Source organism: Arvicola amphibius, chromosome 5, assembly GCF_903992535.2.
Source record: "Arvicola amphibius chromosome 5, mArvAmp1.2, whole genome shotgun sequence".
NCBI lineage: Eukaryota > Metazoa > Chordata > Mammalia > Rodentia > Cricetidae > Arvicola > Arvicola amphibius.
Window position 1 is genome coordinate 26,179,889 of NC_052051.1, and position 25,067 is coordinate 26,204,955.

A 25,067-nucleotide genomic window follows, 5' to 3' on the forward strand; every position below is an offset into this window, starting at 1 on the left:
TGCAGGGGCACTAGCTGTCCCCAGCAGGTTTGTGAGTGAACAAGAGGCTTGGGGCCAAGTGTATTGCTTAATTCTCACAGAGTCAAGTCAGGTGGGCCTCCACCAGTAAGGAGAGGATACGTTTAAAGAAGTATTTCCACTGCCAAATGACCTTTCTTCAAGTCAGTAAAACTTTGAAAAACAAAGTCAGCAAGAAGGCATCCATTCCTGTGATTATAAAGCCTTAATACTTAACACAGCAGGGGGCAGGGACAGGCAAAGGCCGGTGGAGTGAACACAAATGGATTCTGACTGGGCAAAAATTTGGTGAGGTATAAAAGTAGTCTCAAAGCTGTGGGGAAAGGGCTGGAGAGATGGCTCAGAGGTTAAGAGCACTACTCGCTCTTCCAAAGGTCCTGAGTTCAATTCCCAGCAACCACATGGTGGCTCACAACCATCTGTAATGGGGTCTGGTGCCCTCTTCTGGCCTGCAGGCATACACACAGACAGAATATTGTATTCATAATAAATAAATAAATAAAATAAAATAAAAGCTGTGGGGAAATAGGTTCCTCCTCCTCTAATGTCTAAATGGGCAAAGATAATTTTTTTCTTCTGAAGTCAGGATTTCTTTGTATAATAGTTCCAGTTGTCCTGAAACTCTCTTCTCAGGCTGATTTCTAACTCACAGAGACAAATATCAAATATTAAAAAATGAAAAGTTAGAGGCACCTGTCCCCAAGTCTGATGACCCGAGTTCGATCCTGGGAACCTAGAGTTGAAATAGAGAACCGATTGGTCCCAAAAGTTGTCATCTGATCTCCAGACATGTTGTAGCATACGTGCCCATACGCGTATGCACACAAAATAAATGAATAATGCAACAAAAAATTTAAGTGAAAACATGTTTTCCTCTGTCCATGTAGAGGGTCTGAAAGAGAAGACACTCCAAAAGCAGCACACTTAATACCCAAATTTTATTTTTAGTATGACTCTCCAAGAAGGGGAAAAGGCTCTCTGGGGGAAATGGCTGGTTCTGGAGCTGGGGCGAGAAAGACGAGATGAGCTGTAGTGCCAAGGAGCCGTGATAAACCAAAAAACCAAACCAGAGCCCAGACCAAAAGAACCAGAGAAAGCAGACTCAGAGGGGTACATGTGAAAACGGCACAGGAGCTAATGGGAAGGGTGCCCGGTGGCCCAAATTGGAATAAATTTTATCAACAAAATGGAGGGGCACTGCGAAAAGAATATGAAGTGAGCAGTCAGGCAGCCATTAGGGGTGGGGATGAGCAAAGGAGAAAACTGCACTGCACGGGAGACCACAGCTCTGGCAGATCTTTTGCAGAATGGAGTGGGCAACTCTAGGGAGAGATCGACAGACATTGCCTCAACCAGGTGCGAGCAGAGCCAACATCAGATAAGCCACGCTGACAGCCAGAAGCCGCTATGTCTGTGTCCTTCCTTGGAATGACCATAAACGTTACTGTTTATATTGAGAAAGACATCCGAGAAATTCCAAAATCCCACAAAGCACATGACCAGCACTCATGACAGCTGTCAAGGTCATCACAACCCAAGAAAATCTCAGAAAAATGCCACAGCCCCGGGGAGCCTTAAAGCACAGGGCAGCTCAGTGTAATAATGCATCCTGGACAGAAGGGACAAGAAGACTCCAGGAGTGTAAATCGACTCTGACTTCAGCTAACCGTGTATGGAGTTGGCCACTGTAACGTGCTGTAACAGCTGAAACTGCTAGTATGGTGGAAGGGAGTGTGGGCGTCCCCTCACCTCAGCTTTTCCATAAAGCTAAAACTCTTCTCAAACATTATCTATAACGAGAATGAAAACATTACTAAAAGGAAACACAGGGCTGGTGTGGTTGGCTTTTTTTTTGAGACGCAAATGTAGGAGGTATTAAAGGAAGAAGGAAAGGAAAAAAGAAGGAAGAAAAAGAGTGGATCTGAGCCCATAAAAGAAAAATGACAGGCATTCTCAGCACAAGAAAGACCAGAAGAGACAGGGCAAGGCAGGGAAAGGCACTGGCCAACTCCTGGAAATCCAGGAAAGCAAATGCAATCAATGGCATGCTAGCTGGGCCCGCTACAAGTACGACTTGCACAGTAACAATGTGAATAATGAGTAGTGTGATTCATCTAGAGACCCGGGCACACCGAAGGGTGGATGAAGAACTCGCGAGGGTGCTTACAGGACAGGTAAGACTTCCAAATTCATCTCCTATAGCAAGAAATTCTTAAAATGACAATGACAAGCAAAGTTCAAATTAATACAACAATAATAAAATAAGTGCTAGAAGTATAAACTTGTTATTCAGAGACAGAAGGAAAATATAGAAGAGATGGCTGAGGAAAAGGAAAGAGGCCATCTATGTTGAGAAGAGAAACTAAAGTGGACAGGTTGGGGCAGGGTCTACTATTTTTGACAGTTTTTTTAAAAATGTATTCTCCTGATAAAAGTACAAATGAAGACAAATAAACAAAAACACAGAAAAGAAGAAAGGCCTCCAGAGAGGGAGAGGCCACTTCTGGGGGCAAGCTGCCCTGGGGTCACAGGCAGATCCTGTCAGCATAACCCCTCGGTGGAAAAGCCCCAAGGACCACACTTGTCTGGAGAAATTCAAGTGGCCACCTTGACCAAGGCCAGGATTTTAGTTGCTTTTGTTTTTCTTCTGCAGCTCAAACCCCCCTCCAGAGTCAGAGATTTACTGAGGCAAGAGATTCTGTGATCTCGAAAATACGGTCACTGGTGTTCTGGGCCTCTCAAGGTAGCAAGCTGAGCCCCCATGTCAGGTCAGGGACAAGAGGGCGATCCCAGAGGCTACAGAGGTCTTTTTCCAGGAGGACTAGAGGTGGGACAAGAGAGGAGGCCAGCAAGAACAGAGAGTTCTGGGGCGAGGGACATGAGCCCAAGGAGGAGGGTGAGAGTGGCCTTGCCAAGGTGTCACAATACATGGATGCCTCCAGGTCCACCTGTACTGCTCAGATGCAGACACTGACTAATGAAAACCAAGGAAGGCAAAGCCAGACTGAGAGCCACAGTGTAAAACTGCTGCCTCGCAGCATCTGACCTCTCCGCCCAAGGGCTAGCCAAGGAGGAAGGCTCTGACCGTCCCCAGGGAGGCTGCCTTTCAACATGGGCATGTGGCACTTTCTGACAATTAACATGTGTTTGCTCAGCACAACAGCAACACCGCCTCTCGCTCTGCAGACCAGGCTAGCCTCGAACTCAGAGATCTGCCTGCCTCTGCATACTCCCGACCTCCAATGCTGAGATGAAAAGGCACGTGCCACCACCACCTGGAAGATTTTGCTATTTTTAAAAAAAGGCCCATTGGGCCTTCTTGTCTCTGTAGTGGAATTTAACCCACTCACACGTATTGTGATTTACTGGTGTTTGATCTTGTTCCTGTTAGATTCAGTGGTACTTTATAGGGGTCCTAAGAACTGAGCCCAGGGCCTGGAGGCACCAGCAAGCTCTCTACACAGCTCCACCTACTCTTGTGTGGGCTGAGCAACTTTTATTTCTTTTATTTTCTCCACAGACTTAGAAGTTCCAATTCTACTCTCTAGAGATTGTTCTTTAAGGAGATACACCCAGGGAGCTGGAGAGATGGCTCAGAGGTTAAGAGTATTGACGGTTCACAATGTCTATAACTCCAGTTCCAGGGGATCTGATACTCTCACACAGAAATCAAAACACCAAGCACATAAAATAATAATAAATAAATTATTAATTTTTAAAAGCTGGGCAGTGGTGGCACACACTTTTAATCCCAGCACTCAGGAGGTAGAGGCAGGTAGATCTCTGTGAGTTCAAGGCCAGCCTGGTCTACCGAGCGAGTTCCAGGACAGTTAAGGCTGTTGCAAAGGGGAAGTAACCCATACCTCTGAGAGATGGCTCTGCTCAAAAGAGCACTTACTCTTGCATGGAAGCTCATAAACATCCTTAACTCCAGATCCATGAGATCTGATACCTCTTCTGGGTACCACAGGCACATGTTGCACAGACATACATGTACATAAAATAAAAATAAATAAACAGTGTGGGAGCCGGGCGGTGGTGGTGCACACCTTTAATCCCAGCACTCGGGAGGCAGAGGCAGGCGGATCTCTGAGTTCGAGGCCAGCCTGGTCTACAAGAGCTAGTTCCAGGACAGGCTCTAGAAACTACAGGGAAATCCTGTCTCGAAAAATAAATAAATGAATGAATGAATGAATGAATGAATGAATGAATGAATAAATAAATAAATAAATAAATAGTGTGGGATTCCCCTCTGTATGCTATGAATATGTTTTATTACCATTGGTTAATAAAGAACCTGCTTTGACTTATGGCAGGGCAGAATAAAGCCAGGCAGGAAATTTAAACAGAGATATAGGCAGAGTCAGGGAAACACCATGTACCTGCCCAAGAAGCAAGAGGTAACAAACCATAAGCGTAGTGGTAAAACACAAAAGAAGAGAAATGGGTTAATTTAAGACATAAGAACTAGCTAGAAAGACACCTAAGTCGTTGGCCAAACAATGATGTGATATAGTCTCTGTATGATTATTCAGGTCTGGGCGGCCAGGAAATAGAAAAGCAGTCTCTGCTTACAAAATGGTACCCACAGTCTGGGGCATGGATCCACATAAGACCTAAAAAAACTTAAAGGAAAAAAAAAGAGGGCTTCTAGATTCACAAAAATGGGAGCCAAGAGCAGTTTCTTGGTAGCCGCCTTTTTTTTTTCTTCAGATAGGCTCTGTTTGCTGGCAAAAAGCAGAGGCATGGCTCCTTTAAGAGGCTTCCTTGCTCAGCATTAGAAGCAAAAACTACAAGGCTTCTTTAAGAGATGGCTTCCTGGTTCATGCTGGCAGCACTAACTCTGGCTCTTTGGGGAGATCCAGCATTTAAATGGGGTTTGTAAGCAGCTTGCTACTAGTTGATTAATGATGATATACACCCACTCTGTCCCTGGAGCTGGGGTAGTGAGCATGGATTGCAGAGCTGGCAATAAACATACATCCACCATGTTGGACAGGGCGGAGCCAACAGGCAGGGGCGAGGAGGTGGTCCTAGCCACACCTGTTTAGCATCTAGAAACAAAGGTCAGAAAATTACAGAGATACAATAAGGCAGATTCAGATGAAAAAGAGCTCTGAATGGGTCACAGTGTTGAATAAAAGTACATGGGCTTAAGAAAGAGTACAGACAGTCATAGATTAAAGGAGTAAAGATAAATATTAAAAAGTAATAGAGTCAAAATAATAAGCCATGCAAAGGTGGAGTATACACAGAGAGTCTGGATTATGTATGTTATTGTGTTTTCTTTGAATTTTTTGACTGTTAATGAGTTAACTGCAGAGAGACATTTGATTCTGGGAATGGCTAAGTTAAACCAATATAAAGGTATCTTGACTTCAAAATTTGGGTCTAAGGATATGTTGCTTTGGAAAAGAGATTCTGCTTTTGTTTCCACAGAAGATGAGAATCTATGGGTTCCTTCTAGGTTAATGTGGCTTGATAGAACAAGACCCCGCTGAAAAGTCTCCATGAACCCTAAAAAAAATCTTTACCCAACAAACAGCAGGAAGCAGTTTGGAGATAACAATGCCCAAATTCCCAAAATTACTGTTCATAAATGTTTATTTTCATTTAAAGGGGATTTATTATAAGTGATTAATGGTCACAGTCAATTTCTAAAAAAAATAAGGGGCTATGATATAAATACTTTGCACTGGTATGAATCTTGGTCTACTGATACAAATTTAAGGTTGATTTTGTTAAACTGTGTATATGTAGTTCTGTTCTTGTTTAAGGTATGTTTATACAGTTCATTTAAAAATTACAGATTAAAGCCGGGCAGTGATGGCACACACCTTCAATCCCAGCACTCGGGAGGCAGAGGCAGGCATATCTCTGTGAGTTCAAGACCAGCCTGGTCTATAAGAGCTAGTTCCAGGACAGGCTCCAAAAGCTACAGAGAAACCCTGTCTTGAAAAAAAAATTACAGATTAATAGTCATCTATAATAGTCAAACTTGTCATGTTAGTTAGATTTTCTAGATGTACAGAGATATATTTCAGATGGGTAAGTATTCTTCAAACCTTTCAAAAACCTACAGAATATGGCATTTAAATTGTTTTAAGAACTTAGACTTTTCTCAACAGTGAGACATTTCTGCTTCTGGCAGTACCAATCTACTTCAAAAGGACGGTGGGCATCGAAGAGGCTTCTTATGGAGTTTGTTAGCCATTTGGGCAAGAAACTGCTCTTGCCTGGACTGCTTGATAGTATGCTGTATAAACTGGACATGCAGGACCCACAGGAATATGACTGCTGAACTTTCCAGAAGGTGAGACATTCCTTCAGGGTTCTTGTTTCATGAAAGAGTCGGCCAGATATTCTGAAGGACACAGAAGAAAGTGATTGAGAAACTGCTAACATAGGCAAAACAATCTTTCCAATTTCCTGCTTTATGGAAAAGTCTTCTGGATACTATAGGCCTGGAGGCTGAAGATGGATGCCCTAATGTTCTTTGGGTGACTGTCCAGATAGCAAGATGCCTCTGTCAATTCTAAGTTTTGAAAGTTGCTTGCAATACATATCCTGTTTACATATCCTTCTGGGGTCTTTGAAGAGTTGAAGACAGATAGTTATGGATAAAATTTTCCTTAGTTATGATAAAAGATACATTAGATATAAAACTCTCCAGATACAAATAGACTAAATATTGTAAGTGTAATTCTTGCTTGATACCTGTTTTGTATATGTAATTTGACTATGTTAAAGTTGAAACCGTCTTTTTATTTAGACAGAAAAGGGGAGATGATATGGGATTCCCCTCTGTATGCTATGACTATGTTTTATTACCACTGGTTAATAAAGAAGCTGCTTATGGCAGGGCAGAATAAAGCCAGGTGGGAAATCTGAACATAGATATATAGAGAGAGTAGGCAGAGTCTAGTAGACACCATGTAGTTGCTGAAGGAGGCAGACACCATGTAGCAATCCGAGGAGCAAGAGGTAACAAACTATGAGCCTCGTGGTAAAAGACAAAATAATAGAAATGGGTTAATTTAAGATATAAGAGCTAGCTAAAAAAGGTGCTTAAGCCTTTGACCAAACAGTGTTGTAATTAATATAGTTTCTGTGTGATTAGTTGGATCTGGGCAGCCAGGAAACCAATGCACAGCTTCCATTTAAAAATCAATCAATCAAATCTTAGTAAAAAGGCAACCCGAGTTCACACAAGCTGAGCAGCAGCAGATACAGGCACTTTCCCATTCTGTTATCCCTCCACACTCTCCTGTGGCCTGACCTACAGAGGATAAAGAAAGGGGCCTCACTCTCTGTGGGCTCCTAACCCTTTCTGCCCGGGGCTACACCTAGGAGCCAGGCACAGTTTGACTCACTGTGACCCAGGGATAATGATTCTCTTTTGGGTCTGCAATTTTCTTGGGTTATTCTGATCAAAGAGTAGGTTGAAAAAGTTTGTGAGACAGAAAAGAGGAGGAAGGCTCAGAGACAAGAATCACTGTTCTGCTTTATTGGCTCCCTTCTTCAAGAGATAATTAAAAAGTAATGTGGTTGTGGGGCTGGAGAGATGGCTGAGCAGTTAAGAGCACTTCCTGCTCCTGCAGAGGACCCAGGCTTAGCTCCCAGCACCTATATTTTGACTAACTCCCTTTCCTCTAGTTCCAGGGATCTGATGCCCTCTTATGGCCACTGTAGGCACTGGACATACATGGTGCACACACACACAGTAGTAATAAATAAATATTAATAAAATTAAAAAAAATGAATGATATGTTGAAAGTACCAGCAGCTCAAATGTTCACTGATGACTAGACAGATGAAATAACAGTCCCATAGAAAGAGATTTTTCTCAGCTGTGAAAGGATGAAGTTCTGACACAGCCCTTGACTTGAAGGACCCTGAAGATACAGCACTAAGTCAAAGCGTTCAGCCAAGGCAGGACAGTGCTGCCTGAGGCCACACCTGTGAGGGAAGTGCAGCAGCCAAATCAGAGACAGAGAATACAGCAAATATTTTTCAGAGCTGCAGAGACACCGTGTGGCTCCTTTATGGGCACAAGATTTCATGAGAAGCGATGAACAAACCCTGAAACAGGGAGATGGCTCAGTCAGTAAAACACTTGCCACAGCCCATGTGAAAAAGTTGGATGTGGTGGGTGCATGCTTACAGCCACAGTGGTCAGTCAGCTCCAGGCCAGTGAAGAGAGAGACCTTGTCTAAAATAAGGTGAAAGAGTTACACACCAGGAATGACAGCTAAGGTTATTCTCTGTCCCCTCCCCCCATGCTTGTCCTCTCTCCCCCAACACACACACACACACACACACACACACACACACCTGTGAATATAGACACATGATACTCAACATGATAGGAGTATGTTGTAGCCACTTAATTACACACTCAAAAACAGCGTAGGTATCGTATGTATTTGGGGCAGCCTCTGCTCCCCCAGCTTTGTTAGTTTTATTTTCCCATTCTCTTGGGTTCTTCTGAGCCAGGGATCAGCTGGCCTTGAACTTACTATCACGCAGCTGGGGATGACCTTGAAATCCTCTTCTAGTGCTGGGACTGCAAGCATCGGCCACTATGCCTGGTGACTGTAGTGCTGAGGACGGAACCCATGCTTCAGGGATGCTGGGTAAGCACTGTTGGCATGCTAGCTAAGCTACACCTGGCCCTTACATTAGGTTTTGGGGGTTTTTGTTTGTTTTGTTTTAAGTGAATGTGGTGGCTGAGGGGGTGGAGAGGTGGGGTGGGAAGATGGCTCAGTGATAGAGATCTTACTTAGCCTGTGTGAGTCCCTTGGTTCCATCCCCAGCACTGCAGATAAGAAATAAATAGCTTTGGAAAGTGCTTCTGATGTGCCCAGCCCAGTGCTCACTATGTTTGACATCACCTGGCTCCTTTACAAAGAAGGGTGCTAAGATGATTCAGTGGGTAAAGGCAGCTGTTGCCAAGCCTGGCCGACACCCTAAATTCAATCCAAGGACCCACACAGTGGAAGGAGAGAACCATGTCATGAAAGTGTCCTGTGACCTCTATACTAATGCCGTGGTGCACAATGCTCCCCCCACATGCACACACAAAATAAATAAAATGGGGGGCTGGAGAAACCTCAGTAGTCAAGAAATGCTCTCAAAAATGAACAAGTTTGATTCCTAGCCGGCAATTCACAACCACTTGTAACTCTGGTTCCAGGAGGCTTCCCAGACACCAGAACGCATGTTCACATACCCACAATTAAAAATAATATCTCTCAGAGCAGGGTGGTGGTGGTGCACACCTTTAATCCCAGCACTTGAGAGGCAGAGACAGGTGGGTCTCAGAGTTCAAGGCCAGCCTGGTCTACAGAGTGAGTTCTAGGACAGTCAGGACTGCCCCACAGAGAAACAGTGTCTTGAAAAACAAACAAAAAGAAAGAAAGAAAAGAAAGAAAGAAAGAAAGAAAGAAAGAAAGAAAGAAAGAAAGAAAGAAAGAACAAACCAAACCAACCAACCAACCAAACAAACAAACAAAAAGAACCTATAAGGAAAGTGTTTTCTTTTGACTTTCAAGTAATTAATGAACAAAATGGAGGACAGAGAAGTGAAATCCCTTAGACAAAGCCACCCAGGGTGAAGTGGGAGTGGTGGTCTGGAATCCTGACTGGGAACAGGGTCAGCTGTCTGCTTTCCAGGCAAAGAGGGAAATCATTTGGAGAACCCGAGTGAGCCTGCAGGTTCCAGGTGTACACCCTCAGTAGAGGTAGGTCTGTTCTAACATCTGTCTGCCCTGGACTAGGGTGGCATGAAAGAGAGGGAGGCAGAGGTTAAGGGAGGCAAAGTGGTGGCCCTAGCAGGTTGGGCTGAACAATAGAGCTTAATACCACTTCACACCACTTCACACAGCTATGAGAACAGTAAAACCATTAGGAGGCATTAGCACTGCTGGGAGGAGGGACAGGTGCAGTCTTCCCTCTGGACAGAATTTGGGGTGAGGAGACTGAGGCGTAAAGTAGGGTTCCACCAGATAAAGTTTACATGAGGTGAGGGCAAGATGGCCCTGCTTCCAATTGTGACTTCCATAGTAGGATCTCCCTTCAAATACTGCATCTCAGGAGCAATCAGGTCAACCAGGACACTGAAGGCACGTGGACCTCTTGTGGACACCGCGGCAGTCACAGTCTAGAAGAGATGCCCATTGGTGTCCCCACCCTCACTATTCCCTTTTTGGTTTTGCTTTTGTTTTTTTCCAGACAGGGTTTCTCTGTGGAGCTCTGGCTGTCTTGGAACTCACTCTGTGGACCAGGCTGGCTGCGAACACAGAGATCTTCCCAAGCCCTGGGTTTAAAGGCGGGCATGGACAGCTTTAAGTTTCCCTCTTAAGGCAGTCACCCCCCAGTTTCCAAGCAAAGCCAGCAAGGTGCTCCTGAAAATGGGTAGAAGCGGACAGGGTTGGGTGGAAGATGGGATCTTTTCCACTATCCTCTCCATCTTGTGCTTTCGGTGGGGGAGTTGTCTTATCTAATTGTTGTTACTGGTTTTTCTACAGAGTGTGTGTGTTATTTCATTACAAAAGGATGAAAAAATAAGAAAGGGTGAATGGCAGCAAATGGATTATTCTGTGACAAAGAGATAGGGCGTGGTTCTCAGTGCCCACAGCACCCTCTGGGAGGGGACTGGGACACTGATAGGTCAGTCGGTACCTACTCGGTGACACAGGCCTGCAGGGTAGCCTGCGATCCTTCCTGGGACCTGACTGTCAGGAAAGCTCTCAGCTGTTCCCTGAGAGCTCACAGCTCACTGCATGTCCCTTCCCTGCCTCCTCTAAGAAGATACAGGGTGACTTCAGTCCTCCCTCTCTAAAACAGTTCATGATAAGCAAAATCCTCTTGTTTTGAGTTTTTGAACCCAGGCCGGCCTTGAACTTGGCGTCTTTCTGCCTTTTCCCTCCAAGTGCCAAGATTACAGTATGGGCCACCACCCCAGCAGGAAATAATACCTCTTTTAGGACACTGTTCCCCATATTTTCAGCTCACTGTGATCACTTCGATGACAACTGGAGCCATGCTCTTTGGGGAGGTCTCTGTAGAGAGTGTCATTTAGTGTAGTGGAGGTGCCAGGTGTCAGCCCCTGGTATTAGGGTTCCATATTTCTAATATCTGACATGGAGAGGGACTAAGTTCCCAGCTGCAGGAAAACCCCATCCCGTCTTCACCATCTCATCAGACAAGATGAGGTGCACATGTACCGCCCTACCTCCCCGTTATCTCCTGGACATGCAATGTTGGAAAACCCCAAAAGGAATGATTGGGCAGTTGCTCCTCTCAAGTGTTATGATTCCCTGGCCCATTTCTGGGGACTGACTGCTCTTGCTTTCACATAGCTCACATTAGAAGCTTGCCAACACTACAGGCGTCAGCCATTGGTGCTCTGGTCAGTGATGGAGTGAAGCTTTGTCTTGGGATGTGCGGCGTGACAGGGCAGAACTTAGGCCAAGGTAGGCTCTGGAAGAGAGGACCCTGCTCTGCCTTCACTGTGTAACTAATGCAAGGATATGTATTTTAGTTTCAACTCAAGTAGGAGAATCAGAGACTTCAAGTCCTTGGCCCTTTCCTTGCTGCTGTAGATAAACAATTTGGTGAGCAGAGTGATTTCTTGTTTTCCCTTGTGCCAGCCATAAAGCAGGGACAATAGTGCTGCCTGCTGCCTGAAAGACCGAGGCCTTGAAACTCCTTGCTGTTCATGGGGAGGTGAGGAGTAGAGGGGGGAGAGAGGGGTGCTGGGGATTGACATTTCCCAAGGAAATATGGGATATTGCTATGCTTCACCGCCAGTATGCAAGGAGGGTTTGCCCTTTGATCCCCTCTCCCACAGACAGGGGAAACTGGTATTCTGAATCTTCTCACTCCCAGCCCCAGCAGCAGTCAACTCCTAGAATACGTTGGGACAACGACTCTCGCAGTCTTATTGTGGGAGTAGCTTGAGACAGGCCAGGACAATCCATCTGTGAGTTTTGGTTCGCTAGATACTTGCCCAACACTTGAGTGTGGCTGGAAGTTTCCCCTTCTCCATCAGCAATGAAACTTCTCACATCCTGTCTCGAACAAGCTCTGTCCTCCCCTGACCTTTATGTAGGTTCTTCCTATGATCTAAAACTTTTCTCTCTTTCATGTCTAACATCATCTGAGGCATCCTTTGCTGGGGCAAGCTTCCCCTGACTCTGCGGCGGACCCTCCGCTGGACACCCTGAGCACCCAAATCCTCATATCCTGGAGGGCAAGCGTCCCAGCAGCACCGCTCTGCCCTGATTGCTGAGCTCTAGAGCCTGGCTCACCAGGAAGGGCCCCATCTTTGTTAAGCCCTCACGCCCTGCCCTTGTACCAATGCAAGGGAAACTAGAGTAAGATTTTAAAACCAAATAAAACCTGACAGGAGCATGGAAGAGAGGTCACATCTGCACACCACACTGACCACCCTGGCCCCAGCAGCCACCCAGATCCAGTCGCCTGCCCCAGAGAGAAGAGGCCATGTGGCACTGCTCTCAGCTGTCTGAGTTTTGTGCCTGGCTCTTCATATGTTAGAAGTAACACTGTGATGGTTATAGGAAAACAAAGGCCACAATTGATTCCTCCTCAATAGTCACCAGGGATCTGTGCAATAGGATTGAGATTTCCTAAATATTAACACAATGACATCCTGAGACTGCCACCCCACAACAAAAAAACCATGCAGGCTCTGCTCATCTGCTTCCCCCAACTCCCCCATCCTCCCATCCCCTTACTCCCCACTCCCTCACCGTGCACACACAGACTTTGACTGCAACCATCTAGGACAGGTACTGTTGGATGAGGGGAAACACAGACACAAGAGGCTGGCCTTCCAGAGCAAAGTTGGCTTCCTTCCTTTAGTCTCTAGGAACCGGGGTTGTGGGGTGGGGGCAGCTCTGGAGGTCAAGTCAAATAGCGTGAGTGCTCACAGTGGGCAGCACAGGCCCAGCTGCTGCACAGACTCACCCTGCCACATCCAGGCCCAGCCATGAGGCTCCCCACCTTTCATGCTTCCCCACACACACACACCCCTCATACACATGTTCACATTCTCAAGGAGGCTTGCAGACAAGACAGCATGGACCCAGAGTTCTGACCTGGATTCTATGTGAGAACAAGCTCCCCTTCCTTTAGTTTTAAGCCTCGGGGACTTGATATCAGCAGAGGTGGGGGCACTTGAGATGAGGTGAGGAAGGAGTGCCCTGATTTTGGTGGCGGCAGAGGGAAAAGACAGTGCTCACCCAGATTTTCTCTGAAAGACAGGCTATTTGCTTTGTAAGAGGTTAGCAAATGGGCTGTGTGGGTCGACGCAAGCGAGGCGGAGTTTCAGAGCTTGTTTTCATGGTGCCTGACATCCCTTGGCAAACCGCATCTGGAAGTCTTGGACAACCAGGGAGCCCCAAGGCCTTATCTAGCCTGGGCCACTGTCCAAGGCCCATCTTCCTGGCCTGTCTAGGACCCAAGAATGACAGAGGCCATAGGCAAGTAGCCAGCAGTGCAACAGACAGAGGGGAGAACCTGAGAGTCAAGGCCTATGGTTCTGGAGCGCCCCTCCCTTGAAGGTCCTTGGGGAAAGCCTGGCAAGGCTGAGTTTTAAGACTTCAAAAGACTCCCCCAGGAAGGGTGCACCCCCACCCTCTCTGCTGGCAGTGGGGCCAGATGACCAGATAAGGGTCTCTTTGATTTGCCCCTGTTTATACAGGCCGCTGTGCTCCCCCCTCACCCCGGTCAGCCACAGCCAGGCAAGGTCAGCCGGCCTAGAGAGCAGGCTCCTTACCTGCTCCTGAGAGTTCATCACTCGCAGCTTCATCTGCTTCAAGTAGGTGGAGGTGAGGGGCATGTTGTAGTCAATAATGCCAGACACCAGAGGGGATGGAGGCTCGTTCTCTGCAGGAACAACAAAAAGAAACTCCTTTCAGTCCACCTCGGGGTAGAGGGTGGGGGCAGGGGGAGATGCCTGCAGGAAGGGCAGGTCCAGTGGCCATCACTGGCCAACCGTCCACCTGTGCCCTGTGCGGTGTGCAGCACACAGTGTTGAAAATGCTTGCCAACTAGGTGTCATTTAAAAAAAAAGTGAGACTTGTCTGTTTCAAAAGGAATGGAAGGTCTGGTCACATGGGACATCTGTGCCACAGCCCCACTTACCACAGGGCACAGCTCTGCTCAGCCGGGCCACCTGCCAGGACCCTGAAGGCATTAGGTTTCCAACTCTGGCCAAAGTTGGCTCCTCCTGGCAAACACCTGCCTCTGCCTGTCCCACTCCAGCCTCAGCCCACAGTGTCCCCCACCCCTATCCCCACCAGCACCCTCTGGGACCAGATGGCTCACAGATCTGAGCCAGGCTCCCAGTGCCATCTACCCTCCCAAATCCTGGTGCTGCCATAATCGCATGCAGGGGAGGATTTTTCCTCCTGCTTATTACTCTGCTGTCCTGAGGATCAAAGCTACGTGTGTGCTCTTTTTGTAGAAAATCTGCAATGTGCAGAATGATGTGGAGAAGAAACTTTAAAAGCGTAATTGCATCAAGCAGCCTGGCATATGCTTCTGTTTTATTTTTCCTTGTACTTTTCTTTGCATACTTGATATCATAACACATGCAGAGAATTACAGTCCAATTTCTTCTCAAAAAAGGTATTTAATTTAATTAAGTTATTTATTTTGAGACAGGGTCATGCTTTTTATGTAGCCTAGGCTGGCCTTGAATTCATGATCTTCCTGCCTCAGTCTCCTGAGCAGAATAGGTAATTTTTTTTTCCCTTAAACATTTTGCCATGGATATTTTCTCATAATTTACCTGAACCATACCCTTATGATTGATTAGGTATGGGCTAGTATAACCAACACTGCAGAGAACATCTCTGGTAATAGATACTAGTCTGTATGCTAATCTTTTCTATCACAGAACTATTCTAAGAGATGGAATTTATGGGTCATATAGTAAAGATGACCCGAATTTCTGCTCAAGGTGGCCATGACATCAGCCTGGCTGCTTATCCTCTGGACCTCGCCAGGTTGGTTTTACTGTAGGCTTTCCGTCAAAAGATCTCTACTTCATCAAAGGGGTGGGATCCGAGTGGAGAGGAATGAGAGCAACTTCCCCACCAAACAAAGCCTGCCCTCCTCTGTCACCACCACAGTCAAGGGACAAGCTGTGGCAAACGCAGATGACAGGGACAGGCTGCAGGCAATCACAGGACCATTTGTTCTACTTATCCCTCCAGAGCCAGCACCCAGCTACAGAGACCTTTGCACCCATGCAACACCGTGCAAGTGAAAAGGCCGCAGGAGGACAAACACTTGTGAGTAATGTCCAGGAAGTGTAAACACAGTGAGTCTAAACGGCTCAATGAAATATTACTAAAACAGTTCATCTTCTAAGTATTTGGCTACAGTGAGAAAAGGAGAGAGAGAGCTTCTGAAACACGGGGGCAAAGTTACCCCAGTTCCCCTCGATCCCCCGCCAAAAGAACAGAAGAGAAGGAGAATGGCCCCAGACAAGACTGGGCCCAAGACTTCTGTATATCCTTTTTGTAGTGATAAATGTGTTTCAACAAACTTGGATAACTGATAGAAACATATATTTCAAGGGTACCAAAACCCCAAAATCAGGTCAGAGGAAGAAGTTCACTGCTTACCCTCTAAAGCTTTCAAGTCTTACTTGTATACGAAGAAATTATAACTAAAAATGTTTGCTGGTCACCTAGGACTCTGGAATACAATTCCATACTGATTACTCTGACTCAAAATGGTAGTTATCGAATTCATGCCAGCCCACTAAAAAAAAAAGAAAGAAAAAGAAAAAGAATAAGAATGTAGCATTACTGGTGCCAATGAGTCACTTGAGTTTGTGTTCTCGTGGCCTGCCTCTACAACGCCCCCCCCCTCCGCCCGAGTTTCACTTCCATACTCTGTTCAGACCCCTGAGACTGCACTGATGTGCGTGAGCACTGTGCAGAAGGTAGGGAGGGCTGGTCTTTATTTCCCACCTTTTCTGGGTGGGGCAGGGAACGCTGTGTACATGGGCCTTGCTTATAGGAAAATGGAGCTGGTCTTTTCCTCAATAGACCACCATCAACCTAGAGTTGATTTCCTTAACCCCAGGGAGCTTTTAAGCCCTGCTTTGCCAAGATGGATTGGGTTGGAGGCAACTCAAATTAGATAAACCATTCCAGGGACACTGAGTTGGGGTCACAGACAAGAGTCACATTCCTGTCTCCAAATCATGGCACTTCTGGCTGAGAAGTGTGACTTCACTTTAATTCCTTCAAAGGTGAAGTTGTCCAGTATGAGGTTGTGAAGGGCCACCCACCCACACAATGGCCTTGGCTATCTACATAGGCCAGACGTCCTGAGGCAGTTTACACTGTACCTGAACGCTAGAGCTGCTTATCAAGAAGCAGTAAGAAAGCAGATGACAGTTTAGCCTAGGGAAAAATAAGAAGCAGCAGCAGCATGGCCAGGCTGGTGATCTGTAGGCAGAAGGAAAGGGTTTTTCCTGGTTTGTGCTCCCCAGAATCTCCATAAAGCAGAAAATGCTTCTGGGACCCAGAATGAGCCGGGACTTCTCTGGAAGAGGTGGGCAAGGCCCCTGTGGCAGGGAAGCAGACAGACAGCTGTCAGGAACACCTGCGGGGGTTGCTATGAAGTACTCAGTCACCCAGTTCCATGAGTGAGCACCTTGTTGGGACAGCAGTACAAAGGTGGGCAGGGGACTTACCCAGTGAGGAAGGGAGCCATAGAGCTGGCATGGGAGGTCAGAACTGGCTCACCACAGCAAGGAGAAAGGCAGAGGGCTGGGGGAACCACATGAGCTCTGGATATGGTGAGTGGAGAAATAACAGCAGCAAGACTGATGGATACCCAGTGTGATGATGCTCGCAGGTGGGAAAGATGCCACGCCAGGCAAGCTAAGGCAGGGTATAAACAGGAAGAAGGGAATTCTCTTGGCTCTCTGGACAGAGTGGTCCTCTGTGCCCAGGCCAGATTGCTTGATGCTACTGCATTGGATGCTGTTACTATGGAGAGAGGAGAGCTAAGAGGCATCACCTACAGAGGCTAAGTGATCCAGCAGGCTGCTGGAAGGGAGGCTGAGGAAGCGCCCCTAAGCAATGTTTCAGCACCTCCTTGCCAAGGAAAATGGAAACCAGCCCAAGTGCTCAGCCTAATTCTCTGGGGCTTTGGAAAGGCTCAACAACTTGGGCTCTGCCCAGGATAGAACAGGCCAAGCCACACTCAGCTCCACAAATGGCACCTGCCAATCAACACAGATTCCAAAAGGGAATAATGACCAGTCTTCACATTCTCCAGGTGCCCATTCTCACAACCTTTTACCTAAAGAACTTCTCAGTTCAGAGATGACAGAAGTGTCCAAATATTGACTGGGGGCGGGGGTATAAGAACTCTATTGGGCATTGAAGGACGTGTGCAAGAGGAGCAGAAAAGCCGTAAGACCAGCCAGCCTTGTGGAGTTCAGACACGGAGACAAAACAGGGATCCCAAGCCTAGGTGGAAGGAAGGTCAATGGATGGGCGAGCTCCAGGGCCCTGCAGAGTGGGCACCTTTTATGCATCTGCGTCATACATCACTGATATTTACTGCTCACTGCCTGAGAGGGAAAAAGAGGCTGAGAAAATAGGAGGGGTGGACAGGGTGAGGTAGGGTATATGGGCATCCATTAGAGTCAAGAGCGCCCTGGAGTAGCTCAAGAAAGCTTTTCAAAGAGCATAAAGTAGATTCCTCAGCCAAGAAGAACTGAGCATGTCCTAAGGACTCCACAGGGACCCCAAAGCCCCAGGAGATGGGCCCCTTTTTTGCAGCTAGGACAACACCACACAGAAAGGTTATGCAGCTTCCCACTGTCACACAGAGTATGAGAATGGGGAGAGAAAAGGCCAGCCAACAAGACAGAAGAGAGCAATGGGCATGACGGGACCGGAAAGCACAGGAAGGAGGGTTCTGGAAGGCCAGAACTGTCCTGGGAACTGCAGAGAAGTCTGGCTTGGTGACTCACAAGCTTCCAAGGAAGCAGAAGCCCAGCCCACGTTGTTCACTGTCAGCTCAGAGTTTGCAACCACGTCACAGTAGAGCAAGCAGGAATGTGCCCTCCGAGGGTCCTCTGTCCAGGAAGTCAGGCTGGTCTGAGGATGAGTTCCCCTGGGATTGGCTGGTGAGGTTGTGGTGTGGAGGCCCTGGAATACGAGGACTTCCAGATCCACTGTAGCTTGCTTTGTTTGTGGAGTGGGGAGCTGGGGGCTGTTGGGCCCCACACTCTGCTGGGGACAGGCCACTCACTGGGGCCACTCTGCTTCCTCCTTTTCTTTCCAGCATGAGGCCAGGAAGCTGGGCAGTCTACCAGCAGCCTCCAGCGAAGACTCCATCCTGTCCCCTGTCTCCCCTCCTCCCCACCTTCCTGGGCCAGGAATAAGAGGCCTGCCTCTGGGGGAAGGGAGGGCTAGCAGGCAGAGATGCAACCTGAGAGAACACACAGGGTAGAGATCTCTCCTGCCAGGGAGAAAACTGACAACAAGGACTTAGGTAGGGGCTGATGCCCCAAGCCATGGAGCAGAGAAGGAGCCATTCAGACTCCAGACTTCCTTACTGGCAGCCTAGAAAGTAAACTTTCCCTTTGAAATCTAGCACATGTGTGGACCCAGCTATTTTGCCAAGGGTGGGGGTTAACCTTACCCTTATGGCCACTGGCTGCGAGTCTAGGTGGGGAGGGGAAGCCACCTGGACCCGAGCACCACAGCCTAACAATGGGCCCATGTTCCCAAGGAATCCAGGTCCCAGGCCCTGCACAGTGCGTCCCTCCACTCTGCTGATGAGAAAGACAGTTTTGCTGCTTTCCTCTCTAGGGAGATGGGCGAGGGAAGCTTGGATGAGTGATTTCACCCAGCACCTCTTGGGGTCTTGGTTTCCTTGGCTGTATGCCAGGACTGACAACTCATGGCTATTATGAACAACAGATTCTCAGAGAGGTTCCCTAACCTGCTGTGGGACACACAGCAGGAACAAGACTCGACACCAGGACCCCTGGCCTGGTGCCTACTCTTTCACGGGCTGTGCGCTGTCTGATTTCCTGTAGCCCTCTCTCTGCAGTGGGAAGGTCAGCTGCCCAGGACTGAGGATGGGCAGGCTCCTGTCCTCTCTCCTGTCAAGACAAGCCCAGGAGAGAGGTTCAGCACATAGTCCTCAAGCTGGTTTAGATTCTATGCAGTTCCTGGCTGTAAGCAGCCCCCCTTCCCCTCCTTCTTGGGGTTTGGAGGTGGGAAGGACCCTCCTGAGGTGGAGGCAGCCAATGGAGAGGGAGCAAGTTGCTGCTAGGCTCCTGTGGACCTTGCAGCCTTTGGGGAGAAGCACCCTCCTCACAGTTGGAAGCTGAGCAGGAGAGCTGGGAGGCCGACAGTCCCCCAGGACAGCCTTGCCTCTGTTCCTTCAGGCAGCAGTTTTGTGCCTGACTCCTCCAGTTGCTATGGAAACAATTAGGGCAGGAACAGGAGAGGACCAGCATACTTGGGTGGGCAGGATCCAGGCAGTGAGCACTGGGCCTAAACCTGCAGCTTTGGGAGTACACAGAGAAAAGCTCTCCAGGCCCATTGGCAGGGCCAAGGATTATCTTGGCTTGACCCTGGGGCAGGGTTATATGTGATAGTGTGACAAGCATCCCTTAGGGTCACTCTCCCATGCTAGAGCTCAAGTTTTACTAGTCCTCTGAGCAGGGACCCTTCCAAACCCCAAACACAGAGCTGAAGCCTACAGCTTCACAGCCTGGCCTAGGAGCCTGCTCTCAGCAACAGAAGAACATTAATGGGTTCTGGTTAATGTGCCTGACAGGCATCCACGGACTAGTGGTTCCCAGGCAGCAGACCCTCTTGATTTGGTGAGTCAGCTGATATCACAAGTTGCTCAGGTGCCTCAGGGACACACATAGGAAAACCCTGCCTACTGCCTGTGCTCCTGTAACCTGGCTGTCATCACATGGTTGACATTTCCTCCCGAGGTGGGTGGAGGCCACAAGAGTCCTACCTGGATAAGTGGCTTCCTCTCCATTCCTACTTTGTTCTCATGGTCAGGCCACCGACCCGCCCCCTTTGTCCTACTGATCATGGCTCATCATTTGCAGGCCTGAAGCCAGAAGAGGCACAGCATGTTATGGGGAAGGGCCTAGAACTCTGATCAGTGTCCCTCCAACCCATGACACACTAGAGCCATGAAAATGTTCTGGCCTGTGTTACAGTAAAGCCAGCTGCAGCTAGACAAATCTGACGGGCTATTACGGTTGACAGCGTGGGGAGATATTGAATGGGTACCCTTGATGTTCTCACTGGGCTGAACACAGACAACTTCATCTACTCACAAGTGGTCTGTCCTTTTTAAATTCTAATCAGTCCTCACTGATCTACTGATTGGAGGTCACATGGGTGTGCACAGGGAGGGAGCAGACTTCAGTGAGGACCCAACACTAGAAGGTGTTTAGAGGAACGTGACTCATGGGGTATGTGTCTCTCCTCAGAGACCAAGACCCATGTGTATGAGAGAGGACAAACAGCCCCAGGGGCAAGACCAGAGGCTAGGACAGCAGTGCCCAGAGAACAGGAAGGGTACCCATTTTTTTCTTTTCTTCTCTTTTTTTTTTTCTTTGGTTTCTCAAGACAGGGTTTCTCTGTGTAACTTTGGAACCTGTCCTGGAACTTGCTCTGTAAACCAGGTTGGACTCGAACTCACAGAGATCCACCTGCCTCTGCCTCCTGAGTGCTGGGATTAAAGGCGTGCGCCACCACCGCCCGACAAGGGTACCCATTTCTAACTCGAAATGAGGTGGGAGGAGAGAGGCTAGCCTAAGCTTTGAAAGGCAGGATGGATGGGTTGTTGACTTAAGTAAAACTTAATGTTAAAAAACCAAAAACACCCCCCCAACAAATAAGCTGTGTAGTGGTGCACACATGACCTCAGCGTTTGAGATACTGAGGTAGGAAGGCTGAGAGTTCGGAGATAGCCTGGGCTATAAAACAAATAAGCAAACAAGCAGTTAATTAATTAAAAAGTTAAATAAATCCAAACAAGGTTTCTGGGGCAGTGGCACCAAGCACACTGGCCTCTGGGAACAGAGCCCCACCTTTGGGCTCCGGGCCGCTGGAGTTAAAGTGCATCCTCTTCTGACATTCCGTGCAGCTCATGAGGAACCGAGTCACAGCCTCTCTGGGGAGGAAGGCGTAGGTCTCCGCGATCTGCCAGAAAACAGTTTTCACGTCATGTGCCACCTTGGAGGCATCTTAGTCACCAGCAACAAGGCCAATGGCCTCCATTCCTTGCTGTAAAATGAGCCACTTGTTTTTTAAAACTTGAATAAAGGAGATTAAAAACTGCAAATGAAAAACATTTAGACATGATCTAGTTTTTAACCTTTAGTAAGTAATATTCTTCTTAGAACATTGTATTGCTGCCACTAAAGGGTGAGCTTATGAACGTTGCTCTAGAATACAACCTCTGCTCCGAGATGTATAAACTAACACGCACTTGTAAATTCACTGGCCTACTAACAGAGCCCAAGGTCTACCACTGGTGTCCTGGCTAACACACAGCCCGAGAGCCTTTTCCGGCAGAGCTATTGGAGGCTGATTTGGGGGCATCCAGTTTTCCACACTGTACCACTTGGGGACCTTATGTTCATCCTTGTAACAACTGAAGATTCAGTTGAGGTCACACAACTCTTGAGAGGCAGTGCTGCAGGTCATACCATCCCATAATGAGGGAGGCGAGCTGATAGGAGGGAGGAAGTGGAGGTGGAATGGAGAGAACATGAGAAGGCTGGGTAGGAAGCAGGAAGTGTGGGTGTGGGCCTAGAAATCTAGTAATGGGTCAACTTTGCTCTAGGTTTTGAGAAACTCTGGCTCTTCTTTGGCTCTCCATGTGAAGCCATTGATCCCCTTATGTGCTGCCGAGAGCCCGGTTCTCCCGCTCCTCTCCACTAGGGGGCAGCATCACCAAGCATTCCAGTCCTTACAAGAAAGTTGGGTTAGGGATTTGGGCCTGTGGCCAGCACACAGTCAGCTTCTATAGGGACCAGGGACAAGAACTCAAGGGCATTCTGAATCTCTGCTGCTAGAGGAAAGGAAAGTTGGGGTGTGTAGATGGCTAGGGTGAGCTGCTGTCCTGCAGCAGCTCCCTTTGGACAAGTCTTCAAGGCTCTCAGCCCAGCCACTGGCCTGCTAGTTCCATGGCTACTCCTGCCAGCTGCAAACTCAAGTTAATTTTGGTGACACAGTTGCTACTTCTCAGCTGATTTGATGCTCTGCAGAGCAGGCAGTCTCTTTGATGAGCTATCTCCCTTCTAAATCCCCTGCCTGATTGCCTTGCTCTGGAGGTCAAGGACAAGGGCCAACCCTAGCATCTCTGGCTGCAGCCACAAATGGAAGATCCACAGTAGAGGAAGAGGAAAAGGTTGGGAATGAGGGCTGGAAGGTGGGGATTTCTGCTAGGAAGGTGGGCATCTTCATCCTTGCCTAAAGACCTGGAAGTCCCTTTCAGAGCATGCTGATTGGGAATAGTGAGCTCGACTGTAGAAGGGCAACAGGAAGAGTGAGGTCCAGGCAGACCCAAGGCCCAGACTGACTGGCCAAAAGATGAGGTCCTGGACACCCCTGAAACACTGCTCCCAAAGTTAGGCCTCAGAAGAACTGGGTGGATGTGGGGAAGAGAGCCACAGTAAGCTGGAGGAGGTGAAGGAGGCTCATGTCAGAGTCTAGTCAAGCTTCTCTGCTCACCTGCACCGGACAGTCACTTCAGAGGACTCAAGAACAGGCCCCTGGCCCAGCTGCTCTGCTTAGCACTGCGCACAGGATGAGAATGGCTATTCTTGCTGCCTGGCCTGCAGCATACACAGGAGTCTGTTTCCAGGGTGGGATGGTGACCAAGACCATCTCCTGGTCGTGGCTGTGACATGGGAATACATCTTATGACCCTGGGTCCCACAGGGGAATGAGAGAGGTGAGAAATCCTTGGAGCTGTCAGAGGGCGGGGCAGAGTGTGGAAGGAAGCCTGGGGAAGCAGTTCTGTACAACCAGAGAGACCCACATGGACAACACACAGTCCCTCTTCTCTCCTTCCACCACCAGCATCTTTTGATTCACCCTTTGGTTGGTCCAGGACTAGAAATGGAGCCTCTATTTCTGCCTGAGTGCCGGGATGCCACAGACTCACAGGAACAGAACACACACACACACACACACACACACAAGACCAGAAAGGCAATCCTCACAAGATATCTTGTCAGGAGGATGGTGGCTTTCAGGTGGCTCCAGACCCTGTTTTAGAACTAGATACACATGTACAAAACAGAACCAGAGAGCTGCCTGTGTATTTTGGAAGGAGATGCTCCAGGGCTGGGCCCTGTCCCCAGTTAGGTTTCCCTCAGCTGCCCTGATCTGCCTGTTGTGTAGCTCTCAGAGTCTCCTACTGGGACCTTGAAACCATGTGTGGATTTCCCTTTTCTGTTTTCCCCAGTGTTAAAAACTGAGAGATTTCACGGGCAGGGAGAGAGCAGAAGCTACTTGTCAAGTCTCTGATTCGCAAGGCCCATTTTCGCTCCCCAACTCAGAAGCCAACAAGGTGGGTGGGGTGGGGTGGGATGGGGATTTGCACCACTTTACAAGATCCTTCTTCTGCCCTGTGGTGGATTAACACCATAGTGGGCCTGGAACAGCTGTTGACCACATCTGGCCTCAACTCCAAAGTGGCCTGGGTAGCCAGATCTGGCCTCTAGCATCCCTGGAGGGAAGAGGAAGTGAAAGGGTTCCTCCAACCCTGATTGAGTGAGATCAGGGAAGCATTTGAGAAAAAGGCTCAGAGAACTTGAAGCAACCTTGAACTTTCTGTGGGTTTAGCACCGTGAAACTCCTGGGATCCTTGGACTTGTCAGGTTACCTTGCTTAGAAGGCTATGGTGAGGCTCCCTGCTCAAAAGGGGGCTCCCTCTGTATCATCTGATGGAAATGCCTTTTGTCCTGACTCTTAAAGACTCCAGGCCCTACAAGCTCATAGCCCTTCCTCTCTAATTCATGGCGTTGCTAGAAACTCTCTCCTCTCCTAAAGAACTGGCCTCCCTTAGTGCCACAAATACGGCTGCCCAGTCCCCTACTGTCTCCCAACCCCTTAAGGTACTTTAGGCCTGAAAAAATTTTCAAGTCCTTGTGCCTTAAAGATGGAAAATTAGATCCAGGGTTCAGTTTTGGCAAAATACACAGTGACAGATCCAAAAACCACTCATCCGAGGGCTTGATGAAACCCTGTAGTGCCAGGCTGTGAGTACCAGGCTGTGCCTCTCTACAGCCATCAGCACAGGGTTTGCTTGGGGGATCTTTCTAAAGGCAATGGGCAGGGTGGGGGAGCTCCTATCTGCACAGCAAGGTTGAGGAGCTAGGCTGGGTGGAGGGAAATGGAAGCAGATAAGATGAAGAGAACAAGACATCCAGGTGCCGCCTCTGCCCCAGAAACAGAGAGGGTGGCACAAGAAAGGTAGCGGAGAGAGAGAGAGAGAGAGAGAGAGAGAGAGAGAGAGAGAGAGAGAGAGAGAGAGAGAGAGAGAGAGAGAGAGAGAAGGGTGGAGAGGCACAGGGGGAACAGGAAGCACTGGCTTCTTGGCCTTGAACCACTGCAGAAGGGACCTGGCCTGCTAGGCTCAGCCTTGGCCCTGTGCTGAAATTCCAGCTGTGTGTGCAGCCCAGCTGGCTCCATGCCAGTCATGTGCCAGCTCCAGGCTGATCAGAGAAATGGGGCACATGGCAGCATACAGTCCAGAAGCCACGAAGTATAAAGGGCTAGCTGCCCATCCACTTAGTCCAGCACACAAGGGCTAGCAAGACCGGCCCAACTCACCCACAACCTCTGCATGTCTCAGAGGCCTCAGACACCATTGACGATTGCCTGTGAACAAGGTTTGGTGCTGGGCACTAAGGAGCCAGGGAAGTCACCAGATCCAGACAGTCAAGCCCACGTGCCTGACAATAGCCAGTAACTGGCATGATA

At 48.3% G+C, this 25,067-nt stretch overlaps 1 protein-coding gene across 1 annotated transcript in view; it reads right to left on the reverse strand.

Annotated features, from left to right (window-relative positions):
* Nol4l (nucleolar protein 4 like) overlaps nt 1-25,067 on the reverse strand; it is a 117,872-nt gene that overhangs the window by 44,281 nt on the left and 48,524 nt on the right. The window contains exons 3-4 of the mRNA XM_038331849.1: nt 21,161-21,272; nt 13,823-13,932 (exon numbers count right to left, since the gene is read on the reverse strand). Coding sequence (XP_038187777.1) covers nt 13,823-13,932; nt 21,161-21,272 — 222 coding nt within the window. The remainder of the gene's footprint in view (nt 1-13,822; nt 13,933-21,160; nt 21,273-25,067) is intronic.